The sequence below is a fragment of the Platichthys flesus genome, chromosome 22 (assembly GCF_949316205.1).
Source record: "Platichthys flesus chromosome 22, fPlaFle2.1, whole genome shotgun sequence".
Lineage (NCBI taxonomy): Eukaryota > Metazoa > Chordata > Actinopteri > Pleuronectiformes > Pleuronectidae > Platichthys > Platichthys flesus.
The window spans coordinates 4,708,350-4,725,018 of NC_084966.1; the positions used below are offsets into that span (position 1 = coordinate 4,708,350).

Here is a 16,669-nt window from a genome sequence, read left to right on the forward strand (position 1 = left end):
TTTCTAATTATTTATAAGGGAAGATTTGACTTTTTAAGGAGTTTAAGGAGAAGGGATCAGCGTCAAATCAGCTCTGAACTTACATTCTTCTTTTCTTTCAGTCTTAAAAAGAGAGAAATATAAGAAAATGTAAATGTTTCAGAATGCACAAAACTTTATGTAAAGTTGGAGGAAATGGCTGATCGATGAAACACTAATGCTTACTACTACTATTACGTTTTGTCAGAGGGGAAGATGCCAAAAGGCTCAGATTTTATAGCGACTGTTTCCCACCGTAGGCATTAGATGTCTGAGAAAACATCAGGATGTCAAAACAATGTTTATTTCACAGTTGGTTCTTTTTAATATATTAATCTGGCATTGCGTCCGACTTGAAAAGTCCGAATATAAAGGAAAAACTTGACTTCATTTAAATTTATACTAGGATCTATTGAAGGAATAAATTATTGGCCAAAAACCTTACAAATCGGATTTAAGACATTTTTTGTTTTAAATTATTTTACGTTTTAAGTGTTAACATCTCAGTTCATGTATTTTATTTTGAAAAATGTACTTTCATTCCTCACTTATTTTGCTTTTGGCATTGCACTGGTTCAACGTAGAAAATCAAACTGATCTAAGCATAAGATTCAGAGAATGTGTGTTGAAAAACGTCGCAAAACACATTAAACACACACTGTGTGGGAAATACATGAAATAAATAACACGTCCCGAAAGCAGCCACAATTTCTCTTTATCTCGTTATCTTCCGACTACAAACTGTAAATCACGTTCTAATGGTCTCTTATTTACTACACTAGATAACGACTTAATTATCTCGTAGTTTCAAGATAACAAATTTAATCTTTCAGTTAAATTTAATGTTATGTGTAATAGTTTCAAGGCAGTTTTCAGATTTAAAAGTGGCGACGACTGTTATCTGGAAATAAAAAACAATTAAACCATAATGTTGATTATTTAAAATAATATTTTACACTTTATAATGATAACAAGCCTTAAAATCTTTATTAGCAACCTCTGCTTTCACATGAAGCACCATGTTTGTGAGGTAAACGATCATCATCTCAGCTCAGTGTTTTCTAGTGTTTCTCTCAGTGCACTTTCCACCATATAACAAAATTCAGAATAATTAGAAACTATTTTCATGGTGACGTCTCCCTCATATGAGTCATGCAATCCACTGAAACATTCCTGAATGACAAAAACCAACACGTAAAAAGTTTCCGGTGTACCATTTCATTTCAGAATATTTAGTAACAAACCTCAGGGTTCCAGAGATATCATTCATCTTTAAAATTTGGGCCTCATTTTTTTTTTTCTTTCTTCTTCTTTTATTTTTTTCTCGGAGAAAGGCGCCCTATACGTCTACAAACATCAACTTGATAACAGGAGGGTTCTATTTTTTTTACGTTTGGAGGGAGCATGCTCTGCAGTCAGGACAACATGCCAGCTACACAGAGGATGAACATGATGCAACCGACCCTGCCACGTCACATTTTAAAATCCTCCGATCCCCGAAAACCAGCAGAAGGAACTTTGACGGCCATGAATCAACCAATTGCATGACTTGCGGACTGACGCTGTGAGCGACATCCGCACGTTAACAACTTTCATCGCTTAAAAAATGCAAAACAAGAAAGAAATAAACGGTTCCCGATCTTCGTATTCACACTGGCAGGGGCTAAACTATCCTGAACTGCTCAGAAGGTTTTCACACCGTTGGTTTTTTATGCCGCTCCACATCTCAACAACATCAAATGCATCTCAAGTAGTATTTTGCTATTGTATTTCACGCCACAGTCCCACACTTCCCTCTAAGTGCTAGCTGTTCAGAACAGAAGCAGCATGGCCTTCCTCTCCAGCACGACTGAGATCTGATCCCAGCACCATCTGAATCTGTCCGGTTTATGACAGCGAGGGTCTTCACCCAACTGAAATCCTAACGCTATGCTACAGAAAAGCTGGCCTCGCTCAAAAGTGACTTTTCGAATAGCAAAATAGTTTGGGAAGTTGAAGCACCAGTTTTCAAAACTAGCAGCCAGAAGGTCATCTGCCCGCCCGCCCGCCCCCCCCCCCCCCCCCCCCCCCCCGCAAACCTCGGAAAGAAATCGGACCTCCGTATCTCTACCTCATCATGGAAGAATCCAGAGTGCTCGGTACAAAATATCAATGAAGTGGATGCGGAGGTTGATCATCTATCAGCATGCAATAAGCTAAATGGTGAGAGGATTTATACATGGCCCAGCAGCCTTCAGCAGTCTGTGTGCAGTGGACCTCCGTCCGACCCGGTGCGAGGTCCCAGGCACTTAGACGCCCACGCACCGTCACCACCTGACCACTGCCCATCGTCCGCTCGCTGACACGGGCAACAAGCTGCTGCACGTCTGCTGAGCACCGCGTTAGCACAACTCCCAGAAGGTCCCAGTAACACAAATTTGAAGGAATTTATTGAAGTTAAACGTTCCTGAATCCTCTTTGACTACTCGCGCTGTTGATTGATGGGGTTGCCCTGCAGCTTGATTCAAAATAAATACCTGACATCTGTACATGACTTTGACTTTGGAAGAGAAATAAACAGCCAGGTATGCAAGAGAAACAAATGCAAAAACCAAACGGGTACAATTTGGGACCATCGTGGCTCTGTTGCAGCGTTAGTTTTGGGTGGAATCTGGGCCACTTGGGGCCCCCAGTGGTGGGAGAAGTGGGCTCAGAGCCGGTGCCGGGAGTCATGGCTGTAGCTGCCCGGTGAACTGCGATTGCGGTGTGGTTTGTATGAATCCTGATAGGGGTCCTGGTAGTCCTGGTACGGGTCCTGCTGCTCCCGGCTATGCTGCGAGCCGGACGACATGCGGTTGCGTCCCTTGTGCGCCCGCTCGTTGTGGTAGTTTTCGTCTGACGTCATCAGGTTGCGTCGCTCGTTCAGGGTGGAGTGGTCGCCTGTGTGGTTGCTCTGTCGCATTCTTTGGGTCTGCTGATCACATGGACACAGCAGGAACAACAGCACTCAGTTGGACATCAGCCTGCGTAGATTACTTGTTCCTAAAACTACATTTCTACAAACAAAGCCTCGACTCGGCAAACACAGACACACTCCGGATTATAGCTCAACTGCATGGAGGCATGCATTTTTGTAAAAAACAAATTAGCCTGCTACGTCTTGCACTGATCCTGGACAAGATGTCTTTCCACTAGGACAGAAGAGATTACAACCGAGACCCACAATATTCAGTCATGGTGTTAAAGCACATAGAAAATGCTCATATTCAGGTTCATAACATTGATTTGGGACCACGGGATGAGTTCTGTACCTGCAGTCCAGAGATGCTGGTGGGGTAGGGGGTGAGGGTGGTTGGGCCTAGGTTGCGTCCCAGCAGGGGGTTCAGGGGCGTTGCCATGGAGGTGTGGGTCGCTTTCCAGTAGGCCTCCAGGTATTCAGCCAGGTGCTCGCAGGCGTCCTCCAGCTGGTTCTCGTCCAGGATGATGTCAAACATTTCCTGTTGACAGAGGACGGAAAAGAAAGATGACGTGCAAGAAACGAGATTGGAAACTGACGACGCTATATCATAAGATTTGAAAAAGCAAATTGTCAGTCAGTGCACGAGGATGAGGACACTTACCGGAGGACACTGGGCCAATTTGTCCGCCGCCACGAGCTGCACGTTCAGGTGTTTGCTCTGGGACTTTCCTCTGGATTTGACCAGCCTCTGCAGGACCTGGACGGCACCACATGAAAGGTACATGAGGCTCAGGTCACAGTGGGGCTATCACAGATGTGGGAGCATTTGTGTCAGGTCGCCGTGCGCTCTCGTCACCACATGTGCAGTGTGATAGTGGCGGAGGGATATGGAAGCTCTTTGTCATAAATGAGTGATCAGACACTGAACAACTGATGCAAACAGAAACCTGGATACGGTGCAGCTCCATTCATATTGATGGGGTGGGATTTAACTTGGAAGGGGAATATCAGAATATCAACCTGTTGCCTTTTCCCATGTTATACTTTTAAGTTTCACAGATGACAAAATACTTCATCTTTTGGCATCATAAGTATCAGGACTTTGAAAAAATTGTGTTAGACCAAAGACACAGATGATGACATGTTTGGCTGTGGAAAAGATTAATATAACGACTTTTTTCTTAAAAATACTAACACTCTGTCGTTGCTTTTAGAATTTTTTTGGACACTGGTCAAATGTAACAAAGCAAACTTTTGCATGCTAGGAGGGTGCAGTGTTAAAACCAGGGGGGGAGACCAGGAAGTGACGGTCTGGACTTGTCTGTGGACCCCAGAGTAGAGGAAGTGCAGCAGATCCATGCAGAGGTGCCTCAGTGAAGATCCGCAGCCTCCACCAGCTCCACAAAGTGCTGTTAACATTATCCAAGAATTTGTTGTGTATATTTACATCTGAAGCGGCGTCCTCTTCTATGGAGGCTGCCATGTTGCACCGCCATGGTTCTACAGTAGCCCAGAAAGGACAAACCACACGCTGACTCAGGCCTTCTGAGTATTTGTGATACCTCAAGGCCACCAATGTTTCTCCTACATGCTTGGTAGGGGAGATTAAGCTGGACTGGTATTCTGCCACTTCACCACTAGATGTGACTAAATCGTACACACTGAACCTTTAATTTTTGTCCAGGGTTGATTACGCATTTAAACCACTGAGTAAAAAAGGTTTTGTAGTCTTACAAAAACCTGTGACTGAGCAGGTTATATTAAACAGTACCTTTGGCGAGGAGACCTTGACGTGGACGATGATGGGGGCCAGGGAGGTCTTGAGGAGCTGCGCCGGGTGGTTGATGGTGTCGGCGTCCAGCACCACCAGCTGCAGGGAGCGCGCCAACTCGAAGATCCTCTCAATCTCACTCTGCACCTCAGCTGATCGGACGAGAAACGATTCAAAGACAAGATATCAGATCAAACTGAATGTCTTTGGCTTCATGTTTGGACAAAACAAGAAATGTATGGACTTTACATTGACCCCTATTTTAGTAAATAATCAAAAATAGAAAGATTATCTGCAAATGATTCAGAGTTTTCTTACCTAAGCTGGAGCGAGTGTTGGATCTTTCGATGATGGCTCTTTTACTGGGGTTGTTGAGAACAGAGCGTTTGGCTAAAGATATATCTGCTGTGACACGTGTGATCGATATCCTGTCAAATTTTAAAAAAAAGATTCTTAAAACAGAAAACTACATAAATTCATTGGCCAGAAATGAATTTGTGAAAGTCCCTCCGCTGTGCAAGGGTAAATTGTCATGTTATCAAAATAAAAAACAATACCCAATGAGAATGAAACACAAAAGTCATCACAGGCCATAACTTTTCTTACCTGCCATCAAATCTGTGCTTGAGGAAGTCGAAAAGTGCTTTCTGCATCATGTCTGTCACCTGCAGCAACAAACACAAGTTTGTTTCCCTCATTTAAACTGAATCCGTCACATCGTCCAAAATGATTTTCTATTAATAACAGCTTCATAAAAAGCAATCAGGAAGTTCAATGAAAACTTCTCTTCCCACAAAAGCTCCAAATCTGCAAACTACACAACATATTTCCATCTGACCTCCTAGGCGCCTCATTAGCCTGCCTGCAATCTGGATGTTAACACGGGCGATGACACGCTCACAATTAATTGCGCCAACGGCAAGTTATTTTGGGCAACGGAGGCAAAGTCATCTCCTTCCTGTAATCTTGTCATTATTGCACTGACAAACATTTAATCATCACTTCTTTATTTGCTTTATTTTTAGGTTTTCGCTCAGCAGCATTCAGCCACACGAGCAAAAGGCAGATTTTCTTTCTTTCCAGCTCACCTCGTAACCCTTGAGCGAGGGTCCTACCAGCACCACCGGCCTCATGGAGGGGACCACGTCATACGGGGGGATGTGCTCCGTCTGTTAACGCAAAGATATTTGATCAGCGGCGGTCGACTCATCGTAAACCAAAGGACCCAAAGGACACAAACACAGAGAAACAGATAAAAGCAGAGTCATGTGTTGAATGGGCAGCTGACATACATGGGTTTCCACATCAGGACATGTAGCAAATGATAATTGTTTGTTTTTATTATAAATCATATATACTGACGCAATAAATTCCTGCAAAACGTCAAAACATATTCACTTTTCCTGATTCCTGACTGTTTTAATATCTTAGGAATAAATACATAATTTAGCAAATTACTTCTATTCATCTAATCAAAGTTTTCTCATTTGCTACACAGATGGATGGATGATAAACTACAGTAGGACCCAATCACACAATACCAGACCAGAGATCACAGTAAGAAAGAGCACCACAACACCGCACCATGCCAAAGTGGTAACACAAGAGACTAGGCAGTTGTGTATATCGTAGGGAAATATGAAATACTTCTTATTGGATGGAGTTGGGCAATTATCAGGGAGGAAAATAAAAAAAATGATGTATATTATGTACAAAATATGATGGTATCTTTTTGGAATACAGATATACATTTTATATTTTAAATATATTAAATAAGTCAAAAAGAAATGGGCCTCAAATGTGTAAAATATATTAAAACAATAAAAATAGTGTTAAGATTGTTGCTGATCTATTTTGTGACGTATTTTTAATTGACCGTTTGAAATAAAGTCAAATGCACTAAACTCTGTATGTTGTTGCTGTTTTTGACTCTTAGCACTAACGTACTCGGGCATCACAGTGACGGTGATGATGTGGCACCGTGTACTTCGGTCGAGCTGAAGTATTTCGTGATCTCGGATGTTGCAACTTCCCGTCATACTAAAATGTCTCGGCGCGACTCCTTCGTGTCATTCTACGATGGCGACGACAAACAACAGTCGAGGAGATGGTAAACGAGTGTTTTGTTTTTTTACCGTCACCAACTTACCACTTTCTGTTTCTGCTTTCCTGTGGGAGGGGAGAGAAGACAGTGACAGTGTCGTCAGTAGCTGCGGTGGATCAGAGGCGTCACCACAACATCTCTTCCACACATGGGTCTGACAAAAATAACCAGTACCATATGATATTAAATAAAATATGTACATGAATTACAGTTTCTATTGTCCTATTGTTATAGTCACAAAGTCACATGAGTGCACTTCAGAGGGGGGGTCATAGTCTTGGCGTTGGGTTCACACTGTGGTAAGCTCCAGTCTCAGAGCGCCTGCAGTCCTCAACTGGAGGAAGAGGAGGAGGATGGGAAAATGTACCAACAACTCTACGCATTGAACTTATACTCTATATGCAGAGAAGCTTGAGAGCCTTATTGTTGCTATGCCGCAGCGGATCAGGAGGCTCGGCTCTGAGCCGGCCGCTAACAGCCCTCTTCCCCCGCCCCCGTCCGGTGCTCTCACCTGCCGAGGATATGAGGGGTCGGATAGAGGCCGAGACCTCATCCTCTACACTGGAAGAAGAGTTCCCTCCAGACTTACTGGAAAAGACAAGAGGGGATAAAAAGAAGAAGAAGACAGAAACAGAGGTTGGTATTAATGCAGAAAAGGCCAGAGAAGGTGTATAAGAGGGGTTAGTGATGAGCTAACTGCAAAGGAAAACAACAAAGTGATAATCACATTTGATCAGATGTGAATATATTCAATAATCAACCCCACAAGTAATGGCCGTGTTTCTCAGTTACAGTGTAAACGTGGTCCTGGTTATCGGGGTTCAAACGTCTCTGCCCGTCTGAGACACGCTCGGTGACAAAAAGCCACAGGAGTCAAACGAGTAGTGAAACGCCGAGGCACCGCAGTCGAGGGGGATTAGTGTTTAACTCAACAACGAGGCTCGATCGGAGTGCATGTGAGTTCCTGTACGAGCTCTGGACGACAGAACCGTCCAGACACATCACACACGCACACAGGGAAACAGCGAGGCTGATCATTACAGCTACAGAAATAAACACATTTGAAAAAAGGAACCAACAAATGTTTGAAAACGTAATCGTAGCTCAAAAGTAGATAAAGTGGTGGTTAACCTAATGGACCTGTTTTTTCATCTCTGCACTGATTTGAATTTCGATCCCCAGTTCTCTAAGGTGCATCGTAACGTTCGTAGCACATGAATACTGTTCAGCAGTTCCCTCTAATATTCATCTGCCCTGTGAGACGAGTTGTCCTGTGACTCACCCTTGGACTCGTCCTCTCTTTTGCTCCTGCTGGAGCCGGATGTTCTCGAGCTTCAGGGGGCTGGGGATGAAGCCGATCTCACAGCCCTCCTTCACCAGCCGTCCGATCCACCAGTCGTTGTTGAACTTCTGAGGACGATAACATGGCCAAAAAAGAACACAGGGAAAATGGAAAAACTTCTCGTGAGTATTTGGCATCAAAAAATATGTGTTGTGTTGGTAAAGAAAAAAACACGTCACCTCTTTTATGTGGAGGAAATCCTTGGCGTCGAAGGAGATGGCCGTGGCTGGGACTGGAACATCCTCATCCAGGGCACCGCAGTAGCTGACGTTGGTCCTTACAGCAAACGCCACAGGCTTAGTCTAATGGATGGAGAAACTCAGTCAGTGAGAATATTGATGTATTAATATAATAATAATGGACTAACAGAATATTTACTGGCCAGTTAGCATTAACTAGACGGCAGGACTGCACCTTGGCTCGCTCCAGTTGAGTGGTGGCCTGCTGCTCCCTCTCCTGGCGGCTCTGTCCCGGTCCTTGGCTCTGGCTTGGGCTCTGGCTCGGGACCGGGGCCGGGACCTCCCGCTCCTCCTCCAGAGAGACATCTGAGTCGGATGGTCTACTAGTGTATGAATCAGCTGAGCCCTGCGGAACGGAAATCACACCTTAGTTCAGAGATGCTGAAAATAGAGAGCTGATTATTTTGAAACGTAATGGGGGGAGTGTTGGGACTGAAGCGATGGGTCAGAACCAGTAACGTGATCAAATCACCGATTAGAGTAACAGCAGCCTTGACTGTAAATGAATGATCCACATGACTAATGCAAATTATTAGATGCACATGACTCACTGTTGAAAACCCATTTAATCGAGAACAGTCTGGAATCGTGAGCTCTGAGGTTCATGGACTTATGACTTTGTTATAATTGTTATAAAAATGCACTGTAGCATAACTTTTTCAGAGTTACAATAACAAACAGTTATAGAGCCTCATGATATAATACAACAAGAACGGTGCTCAGGGGACCTCAATGAGACGTTAGATAATGTAAATACACAACAAAATGTTTAACGTAGGTCCAGTCGTTATATCTTTAATCTTCAGTCAGAGTGGGACTGGTGCACTGTCGCTTTCTCCCTTTAACCTTCAAACATCAGATCTTCTGATAACGGTGAATTGACAGATGACTGTCAGACGTTTTGGGGCTTGTGTGTCGGTCCTGCCAAATCCAGAGTGGTGGCTTGGCACCGCCAGTGCAGACCAGGTGAAATGAAGCAGAGGGGAGCAGACTGCCAGGAGCATCTCAGACAAAGTGGAATTTCTGTTCCCGTGCCGTCAGCAGTTTGCATGAACACACGCGGCCAAGGCCTATACTGGCATTGTGGAGTAAGACATTTCCAATATACACATGTCAAACAAAAGGAAATGGTTCCTAAGAAATGTAATTGAGGCTCTATTATAGTTAAATATATGTATTAATTACCAAACTAAAAAGAAAGCTCAAATACAACCAAAAATAAATACCTTCTAATGAGAAATAAATAAATATTCTTATATCAAATGTGGAAATGAACGCATTAATCTATTCTGCATTCTTTATTTTGTAAAATAAAAGTTTTCACGTTAGTTTTAATATCAATCTGCCGCAAAAACAATTCCTAATTTTCCCATGAAATGTTGGTGGAACGCGACCTAAGAGAGAAGCCATACAAATTTGGTGTTGATCCAGGAATAGTTATGAAAAATATATGAAATGATCCTACAAGTGAAACAGAAGTCAGATATCTGATTGATGAACCTTGTGCATTAACACCACTTGCATCCCTCAGGCAGGTTACAGAGGCTCCAACAATCCATATCAAAATGGAAGTTTGAAGGTTCGTGACTTTGTTTAGTTTTCTTTTTCCATTTTCTAGCACTTCAGGGATTTTTTTAATCAGCCCAGTCTGTTGAGGCATCTCAGAGATTTCCAGTAATGCCATTTCTTCCTTTTTTCTTCTTGCTTAGACGTAACCGGACCAAACCTGCTTCGCTCTGCTGTGTTAATCTAAACACTCAGCCACTAATGATGATTCAATTAAGGAAGACCATTAGTCTCGAGGAGATCCATCAAGCTCGTTGTCATACCCAAGCACTTTTGGCTTTTCACAAGCGAGCGGAGACAGCGCCTGACTTCAGCACGCCGCTCGTCTGCTGCGTGTTAATCACAAAGTGGCACCTCCAGGAAAAAGACCAATTTCAGATAATACACAAGTTATTGGGGAAACTGGAAAATCACAAATATCTCTGCTGGTTATTATCTGTTTTTTAAAGGAGCATTCCACTAGTTCCACACATTCAAAATCAGTTTTTCCAGTTGTGTGACAGGAAATGACCCATGATGATGTCATAGTGATGTCATCAAGGTTATCTCCATTTAGCAGTGGACAATATAAATTGTTACGAGAAAATCCTATCTTACAAAATGATTATGTAAGGTTTGAAAGACAAGGACGTTTATTAGAGAGGAAGTGTGTCATGATAAGACACAGTTGTGTTGCATTATGGGAATTGTAGGATTCCAGTATTTTGGGGTTTGAACCCAACACTAGAAAATAAATGAGGATATCTCAATCTTTCCAGTTTTCCATCTCTCACAAGTACAACTCACACAACAACAACATGTAAACGCTGTTAACCGTCACAAATGTGTCACGATGTCGTGATGCACGCACACCCCAACACCGTGTGGAAGCTTTTGAGGTGGCACTGTAGCATCCAAGCCACTATCCAATGGAGTAGCTCCGGCATGTGACTCATCAGCATCAGAGTCCACTTAATGACATCACGATGCATGTTTCAGCGAGCCTCGCAGGGTCGGTCACGAAAAAAAACGCTCGGCTGCACATTTTGTTTTTTAGAGATAAATGTCGAAATGAGAAATGAGAAATGAGAAATGTGACGCGTGGGGATTGGTCGTGTGGTCGTGCGACGGGGCCTTGAGGAGAGAAACCAGTGCTTTCACGTTCCATCTTCCCTGGAACAGAGGTGATGAGCACCAAATGGCTCCTCCTGGCTCCGGTGGTCCCCTCACGGCACAGATCGCAGCCACACACACACACGGTGAGAAATATATATATATATATATATATATATATATATATATATATATATATATATATATATATATACAGGAATGCGTGAATGTCACACGTCAGAAGCCATCTGCCTAATGTGCACCCCCTCCCATCACACACACCGACTCCCACCCACACACCCACCCAACCCCCTTCCAGTCAAGCATAACCCACGATCACGCTACGGTGTGCTGTGGGAAAAAGCATTAAAGGCCTCTTATGTGTGTGTGTGCAGCTGAGCCACTTCCATCAATAAAACACAAAAGCAGATTATCACACACAAAAACACACACACACACACACACACACATCCAGACACTCACCGCCTCCGAGTCTTCAAATCCATGCAGGTACAAATTGTCATACATGGAGGTTTGATATTCCAACGAGTGCCTCTAGAAGAATGAGGGGGGGAAAAAAAATGAAGAGTGGAGGCGGAGGCTTGAGGAGGGGGCACCACAGAGAGCAAAAAAAAGGATGGATGGGAGGGATGACGACAATCCCTTCTCTCCTCAGCAGAGACGAATAATTTATATATATAAATAAAAAAAGATCTCCCCTCCCGTCGGATCACGCCTGGTCCTCCCGTGGCCCCGTCGCTTGATGGATGCAGCTTCTCCCTGATCCCACAGTTCGCTGGCTGGCTCACATTATAGGATGGAGAGGCTCTCCCTGGAGGTAGCCCAATCCTGGCATTTCATTTCCTCGGGTGTCCGCACACTCACACACACACACACGGACACACACATACACACAGACACACACATATACATATACACGGCGAGAGGAGCAGAGGCAGAAGCAGCAGCAGCAGCGGAGGCAGAGCGGTGGATCCTTCCTCAATATCCAAGCCTGATGACACAGCCAATGTGCACGCAGCTGATTGGCTGGCTGGATGTCCACTCAGCTTGGATGAGCGCTCTCCTTGATTTTTTTTTTTTTCTGTGTAAGTGCAGGAGGTAGCGGGGGATCGGGGGAGGGAGGGAGGAGTGAAAGAGGGGAGCAGCATCCTCCATTTCCCTGTTTCCTCTCATCCTTCCCCTGCTCATCTATTCTCCCCGGACAGCAGAAATACAGACATTTGATTTAAATGTGTAGATTTGATCCACGTATTTGAATGAATTGAGAATTAAACCCAGAGTGGTGTCGCTACTGCTGGAGTGAAAATCCAATTTGGTCCAGGGCCGTGAGCAAGATTTTACAAAATCCAAGTCCCCCCCTAATGCTTCTATTGTGTAAAGTAGTTTGTGTTACATTGCTTGAATGAGAAGTGCAACACAAATAACTGTTTGATTAGTTGATTGATATAAATTTGTCAACTTGGGGCATTGGAGAATCGTGAGGGCCACGATCTTGTGTTATGGTCCAAACAGATAATTTATCAAAAACATTAATTGATAAGCAAGTAGATCCATTAGCTGCAGGTCTGGGTCTCATATTGAAAACTGTCAAGGAAATGAATTCACTTCTTATGCAGCAGAAGCATTTTTAAGGGACATGTGCATCACTTTACTATGTGATGCAGGGAAGAGGGCCTTATTTTCCTATAAGCTTTATATAAGATAAATCATTTCTTATTCGCTTCCTCTTTTATTGGTGCACTGAAAATTTCTGCTCGCAGCCAATTACTGCCCTCTGCAGGCGATGGCACCCAATTGCATCTGTGCTGATGGATGTGAAAGAAACAAGGGCAACATGTTCTAATCATAATATTATTGTGCAGCACAACTTGGATGCTCTCTCTCTCTCTCTCTCTCTCTCTCTCCCTCTCTCTCTCCCTCTCCCTCGCTCTCTCTCTCTCTCTACCTGTCTCAGGATGAAGCTGGTGGAGGTGGTGCTGCCGTCCGACCTCTTCAGTCGGCTCCTCCTCGAGTAGGTCCCTCGGTTCACCTGCAGGAGAACAGGAGGAGGCGAGGTGTCATTCACACACAAAACACTTTGTACATTCACCAAAGAGATTCAAGGGATTCATTTAGGTCAAATAACAAGATAAAGTTAAACACACACACACTAACCTGGAATCTTATACTTACTTGCTGACTAATTTAATAGTCTGACTTTCTAACGGTGTTTTAAAATGTTGTAAAAATAAACTCTATTATTAATAACAGTATCATACTGTATATTTTTGCATTGTATGTCGGTCTTGCCTACTGTTCTACACCTCCTGACTTTCTCTCTGTCTCTTTCTCTTCCAAAAGTCCAAATATAGCAGCGGAGGTCGTCTCCAGGGAGCGGAATTAATTATCTGCCAAGTGATTTGCTCCATTTCTGTTAAAGCCTCCAGAGTCAATGACAATGTCACCGTAAAAAAAAAACTCAGAACCCACTTCTGTGAATGTATAAAAACAGGGCCATGAATCTGGGCCAGCATCTCTCTCCACTGTCCCTCAGTTCACGCCAGCGGCCAAAAGCTGAGGAGACGTATGAAGGATAAAATTAGAAGCTGCAGGTCTATCTATAACCTGCGAGACGCCTCCAACTGAGTTAACATGGAACAGGGGCTGATCTTTACATAACTTCAAAACAATCTGTAAATCACTATTCAAGTCTATTGGATTTAAAGTTAGTGGAGGAGGCAGGAACTGGTGGATTAACCTTACATGTATATCCACAATTACCAGCAGGAAAAGATGGTTCAAGTTACAGTTTGACTTTAGATCAGAGCAGATGTGCAAATTCAAACTGAAGGTGAAATGTTCTTTTATTTTTGTCCATCTTTATAGTGTCTTTAGTTTGCATGGTGCGTTTATTCTTTTATCCTAATCTACAGGTTGGGCTTGGAACATAATTTCATTGTAAGTGATCTTATCCTATATGGACTAAGGGAATCACTCAAATACACGTTATAGTTATAATATAGAAGAGTTTGTCTTTTACTTCATCATGTGTTGAGTTAAACATGAGAACAATTGAAATATAATTTACATCCCTGTCTGCCACATGTGAAGCTTTAGCATCGAGGCGACATAGATTTATAACAAGTTATTCTTGTTCTAGGCCAATTAAGCAAAACCCTTCAAGACATTGACACCCTTAAAATATAATGTTTTAAAAGATCAAAAAAATCATCTCAACTATATTTGAGTGTTCTTTAAGTGGTTTTGTTGTGCATGTAGAGTTGTTAAGTGTTATTTATTATTAAGAAGTTGTGTATGAAGAGTGAGTACCTGGACATAATATAATATGTATAAAGTATGTATTTGTATGTAGTACCTGGATATAGTCTAATATGTATAAAGTATTTATCTGTATGTAGTGTGAGTACCTGGGTATAATATTTGTATAAAGTATGTATCTGTGAGTAGTATCTGGATATAGTATAATATGTATAAAGTATGTATTTGTATGTAGTACCTGGATATAGTATAATATGTATAAAGTATGTATTTGTATGTAGTACCTGGAAGATGGGCGCCTGGATGCCCTCTCCTATCTTGTTCCGGATGTAGATGTGCCGGGACATCTCAGCCAGGACGTCGGTCCAGAGGGCGGGCTGCTCCGGTCCAGCCCAGCGGGGAGGTGGCGGGTTCCGGGCCGCGCGCTCCAGCTTCACACCGCACACCTGCTCACGGACACGGGGCGCACGCGACCCGCAAGCTTCCCGCAACCGAGATGCTCTGCCCGGGACACGCGCCTCACCGGCTGTGCAGCAATTTGCGTGAATGTTGGACGGAACCACTTTAGAAACATGAGGAGGGGGGGGGGGGGCTTTATTAAAGAGACACCAGAGACAATTTAAAAATAGGAACTATTCCAAACCCTAGGGAGAGAGGGAGGAGGGACTATATTATTGAGGGACCAGGTGAATAATTTAACATATGAACTTTTTAATATAAAAACAGAAAGAAATTTAAATGTGTTAATATAGATAAAGTCTATGAGTACAAGTATTTCATATTCAGAATGTTATAGAGATTAAATTGTTTGGTGGCGAAACACAAAAAACAGGTGCATTTTTCGCTTTTCGCTTGTTTTCAAGACAATGCTGACCCCTGCTGGACAAAAAGAAGACTTACAGGTTTCCTGAGAGGAGCCAAGATTACATTAGTAATCTATTACTAATATTAACGCTACCTATCGTTTCTTGTTATTAGTCACCTAGTCCCTCATTAATAGAGTCCCCTCGCTCCCTAGGGTTTAGAATAGTTCCTATTATTAAAAGGTTCCTAGAGTAGGGAGACTTAATTACAGACGTACCTGTGAAAAACAAGAAACGATTTCGATTTCCAAACAAAGTGTTTTGTAAAAATACTAAAAAGAGTAATTTGCCACACGTTGTATTTGGGTGTATTTGTGGAGGTAACGTTAATATTAGTAATTGATTACTACAGTAATCTTCGTTCCTCTCAGGAAACCACATGTAATTCCTGTTTTTGTCCCGCAGGGGGCAGCATTGTCTTGAAAACAGGCGAAAAGAGAAAAATGTACCCGATTTTTTCACTGTTTCACCACCAAACGATTAAATCTCTATAACATTTTAAATATGAAATACTTGTACTCATATACTTCATCAATATTCAAAAGTAATATTTCTTTCTGTGTTTATTTTATAAGGTTCCTGTTTAAATAGTCACCAGGTCCCTCATGAATACAGTGGGAGTAATCATCGATCCTTCCAGGAAACCAAATGTAATTCCTCTTTCTGGCCAGCAGGTGGCAGCATTGTCTTGAAAACAGGCGAAAAGGGAAAAAAATGCACCAGATTTCTTTTAATTAAGTGTTTTTCATGATTGATGTTGAAACGTTCATATTTATTGTGTAGAAATGCAGCATAGTAGATTTTCAGTATTAAACATAATCAATATTTCACGTGAATTAATATATACTATAACTTCTATTTTACAGTTGCAGGCTGCGAATAATCAGCTACAGTTTACTACATGCTTTTATATAAATGATATTGAAAACATGAGAATAATTGGATTTCAACTGTTTTCTCTAATTGGAGACAGGTTTTGAACGGATGGTGGACTTATAACTAATCAGTCCCAATGGAATCAACACCGTTCACTTTATTTCTCACATTTTAGAGGTTTTAATAATTAAATGACCTGATAATTGGCAGATTAAACAATGAGTTGTCCTAAAATAAAATTAAACATTACTGCCATAATGCTTCCTTTTTTATTGCGACACAAACAGAGATTATTATTTTTATTATTACTGCTATCTGCTAATGGAAGGACATCTCAGCTTCTCTCTCTGAGTCGTTGAGTGGTTCTACCTGAGGCTCCACACTCACCTGTTACCAACCTGTTATTCCTCAGTCTCCACATATTAACCACTCTGACGCTGCAGGAATCCCTCATGTTAAAAACACCAGGCTCCACTGGTTCAGACGACAACATTTAAATTGTATTCGTGGCTTGTGCAGAGGAGTCATGAGACACAAGTGACAAACTGAGCACTTTCATATGGTCCAGACTTATGTCTTCA

At 42.5% G+C, this 16,669-nt stretch overlaps 1 protein-coding gene and 1 long non-coding RNA gene across 4 annotated transcripts; one reads left to right on the forward strand and one right to left on the reverse strand.

The window, feature by feature from the left end:
* Positions 1-2,093: 2,093 nt before the first annotated feature.
* LOC133933822 (voltage-dependent L-type calcium channel subunit beta-4-like) lies at positions 2,094-14,831 on the reverse strand. Of its 3 annotated transcripts, XM_062381058.1 has the most exons (14): positions 14,634-14,831; positions 13,037-13,120; positions 8,588-8,758; positions 8,353-8,475; positions 8,114-8,241; positions 7,343-7,419; positions 6,877-6,896; positions 5,816-5,896; positions 5,334-5,392; positions 5,046-5,155; positions 4,728-4,879; positions 3,618-3,713; positions 3,309-3,494; positions 2,094-2,971 (listed from the first exon to the last, which is right to left on the reverse strand). In XM_062381058.1, exons 1-14 carry the CDS (start codon positions 14,694-14,696, stop codon positions 2,708-2,710), a joined length of 1,614 nt encoding a protein of 537 aa, XP_062237042.1. In that variant the 5' UTR covers positions 14,697-14,831; the 3' UTR covers positions 2,094-2,707. The 3 variants fall into 3 exon arrangements, with proteins under 3 accessions (XP_062237042.1, XP_062237040.1, XP_062237041.1); XM_062381056.1 differs by lacking the exons at positions 13,037-13,120; positions 14,634-14,831 and adding an exon at positions 11,554-12,041; XM_062381057.1 differs by lacking the exons at positions 7,343-7,419; positions 13,037-13,120; positions 14,634-14,831 and adding an exon at positions 11,554-12,041 and having other exon boundaries at positions 6,877-6,895.
* Positions 8,368-10,709, forward strand: LOC133933824 (uncharacterized). The gene is made up of 3 exons (XR_009912105.1): positions 8,368-8,495; positions 9,944-9,991; positions 10,122-10,709. It is a non-coding gene; the product is annotated as an uncharacterized LOC133933824 (long non-coding RNA).
* Positions 14,832-16,669: the final 1,838 nt, after the last annotated feature.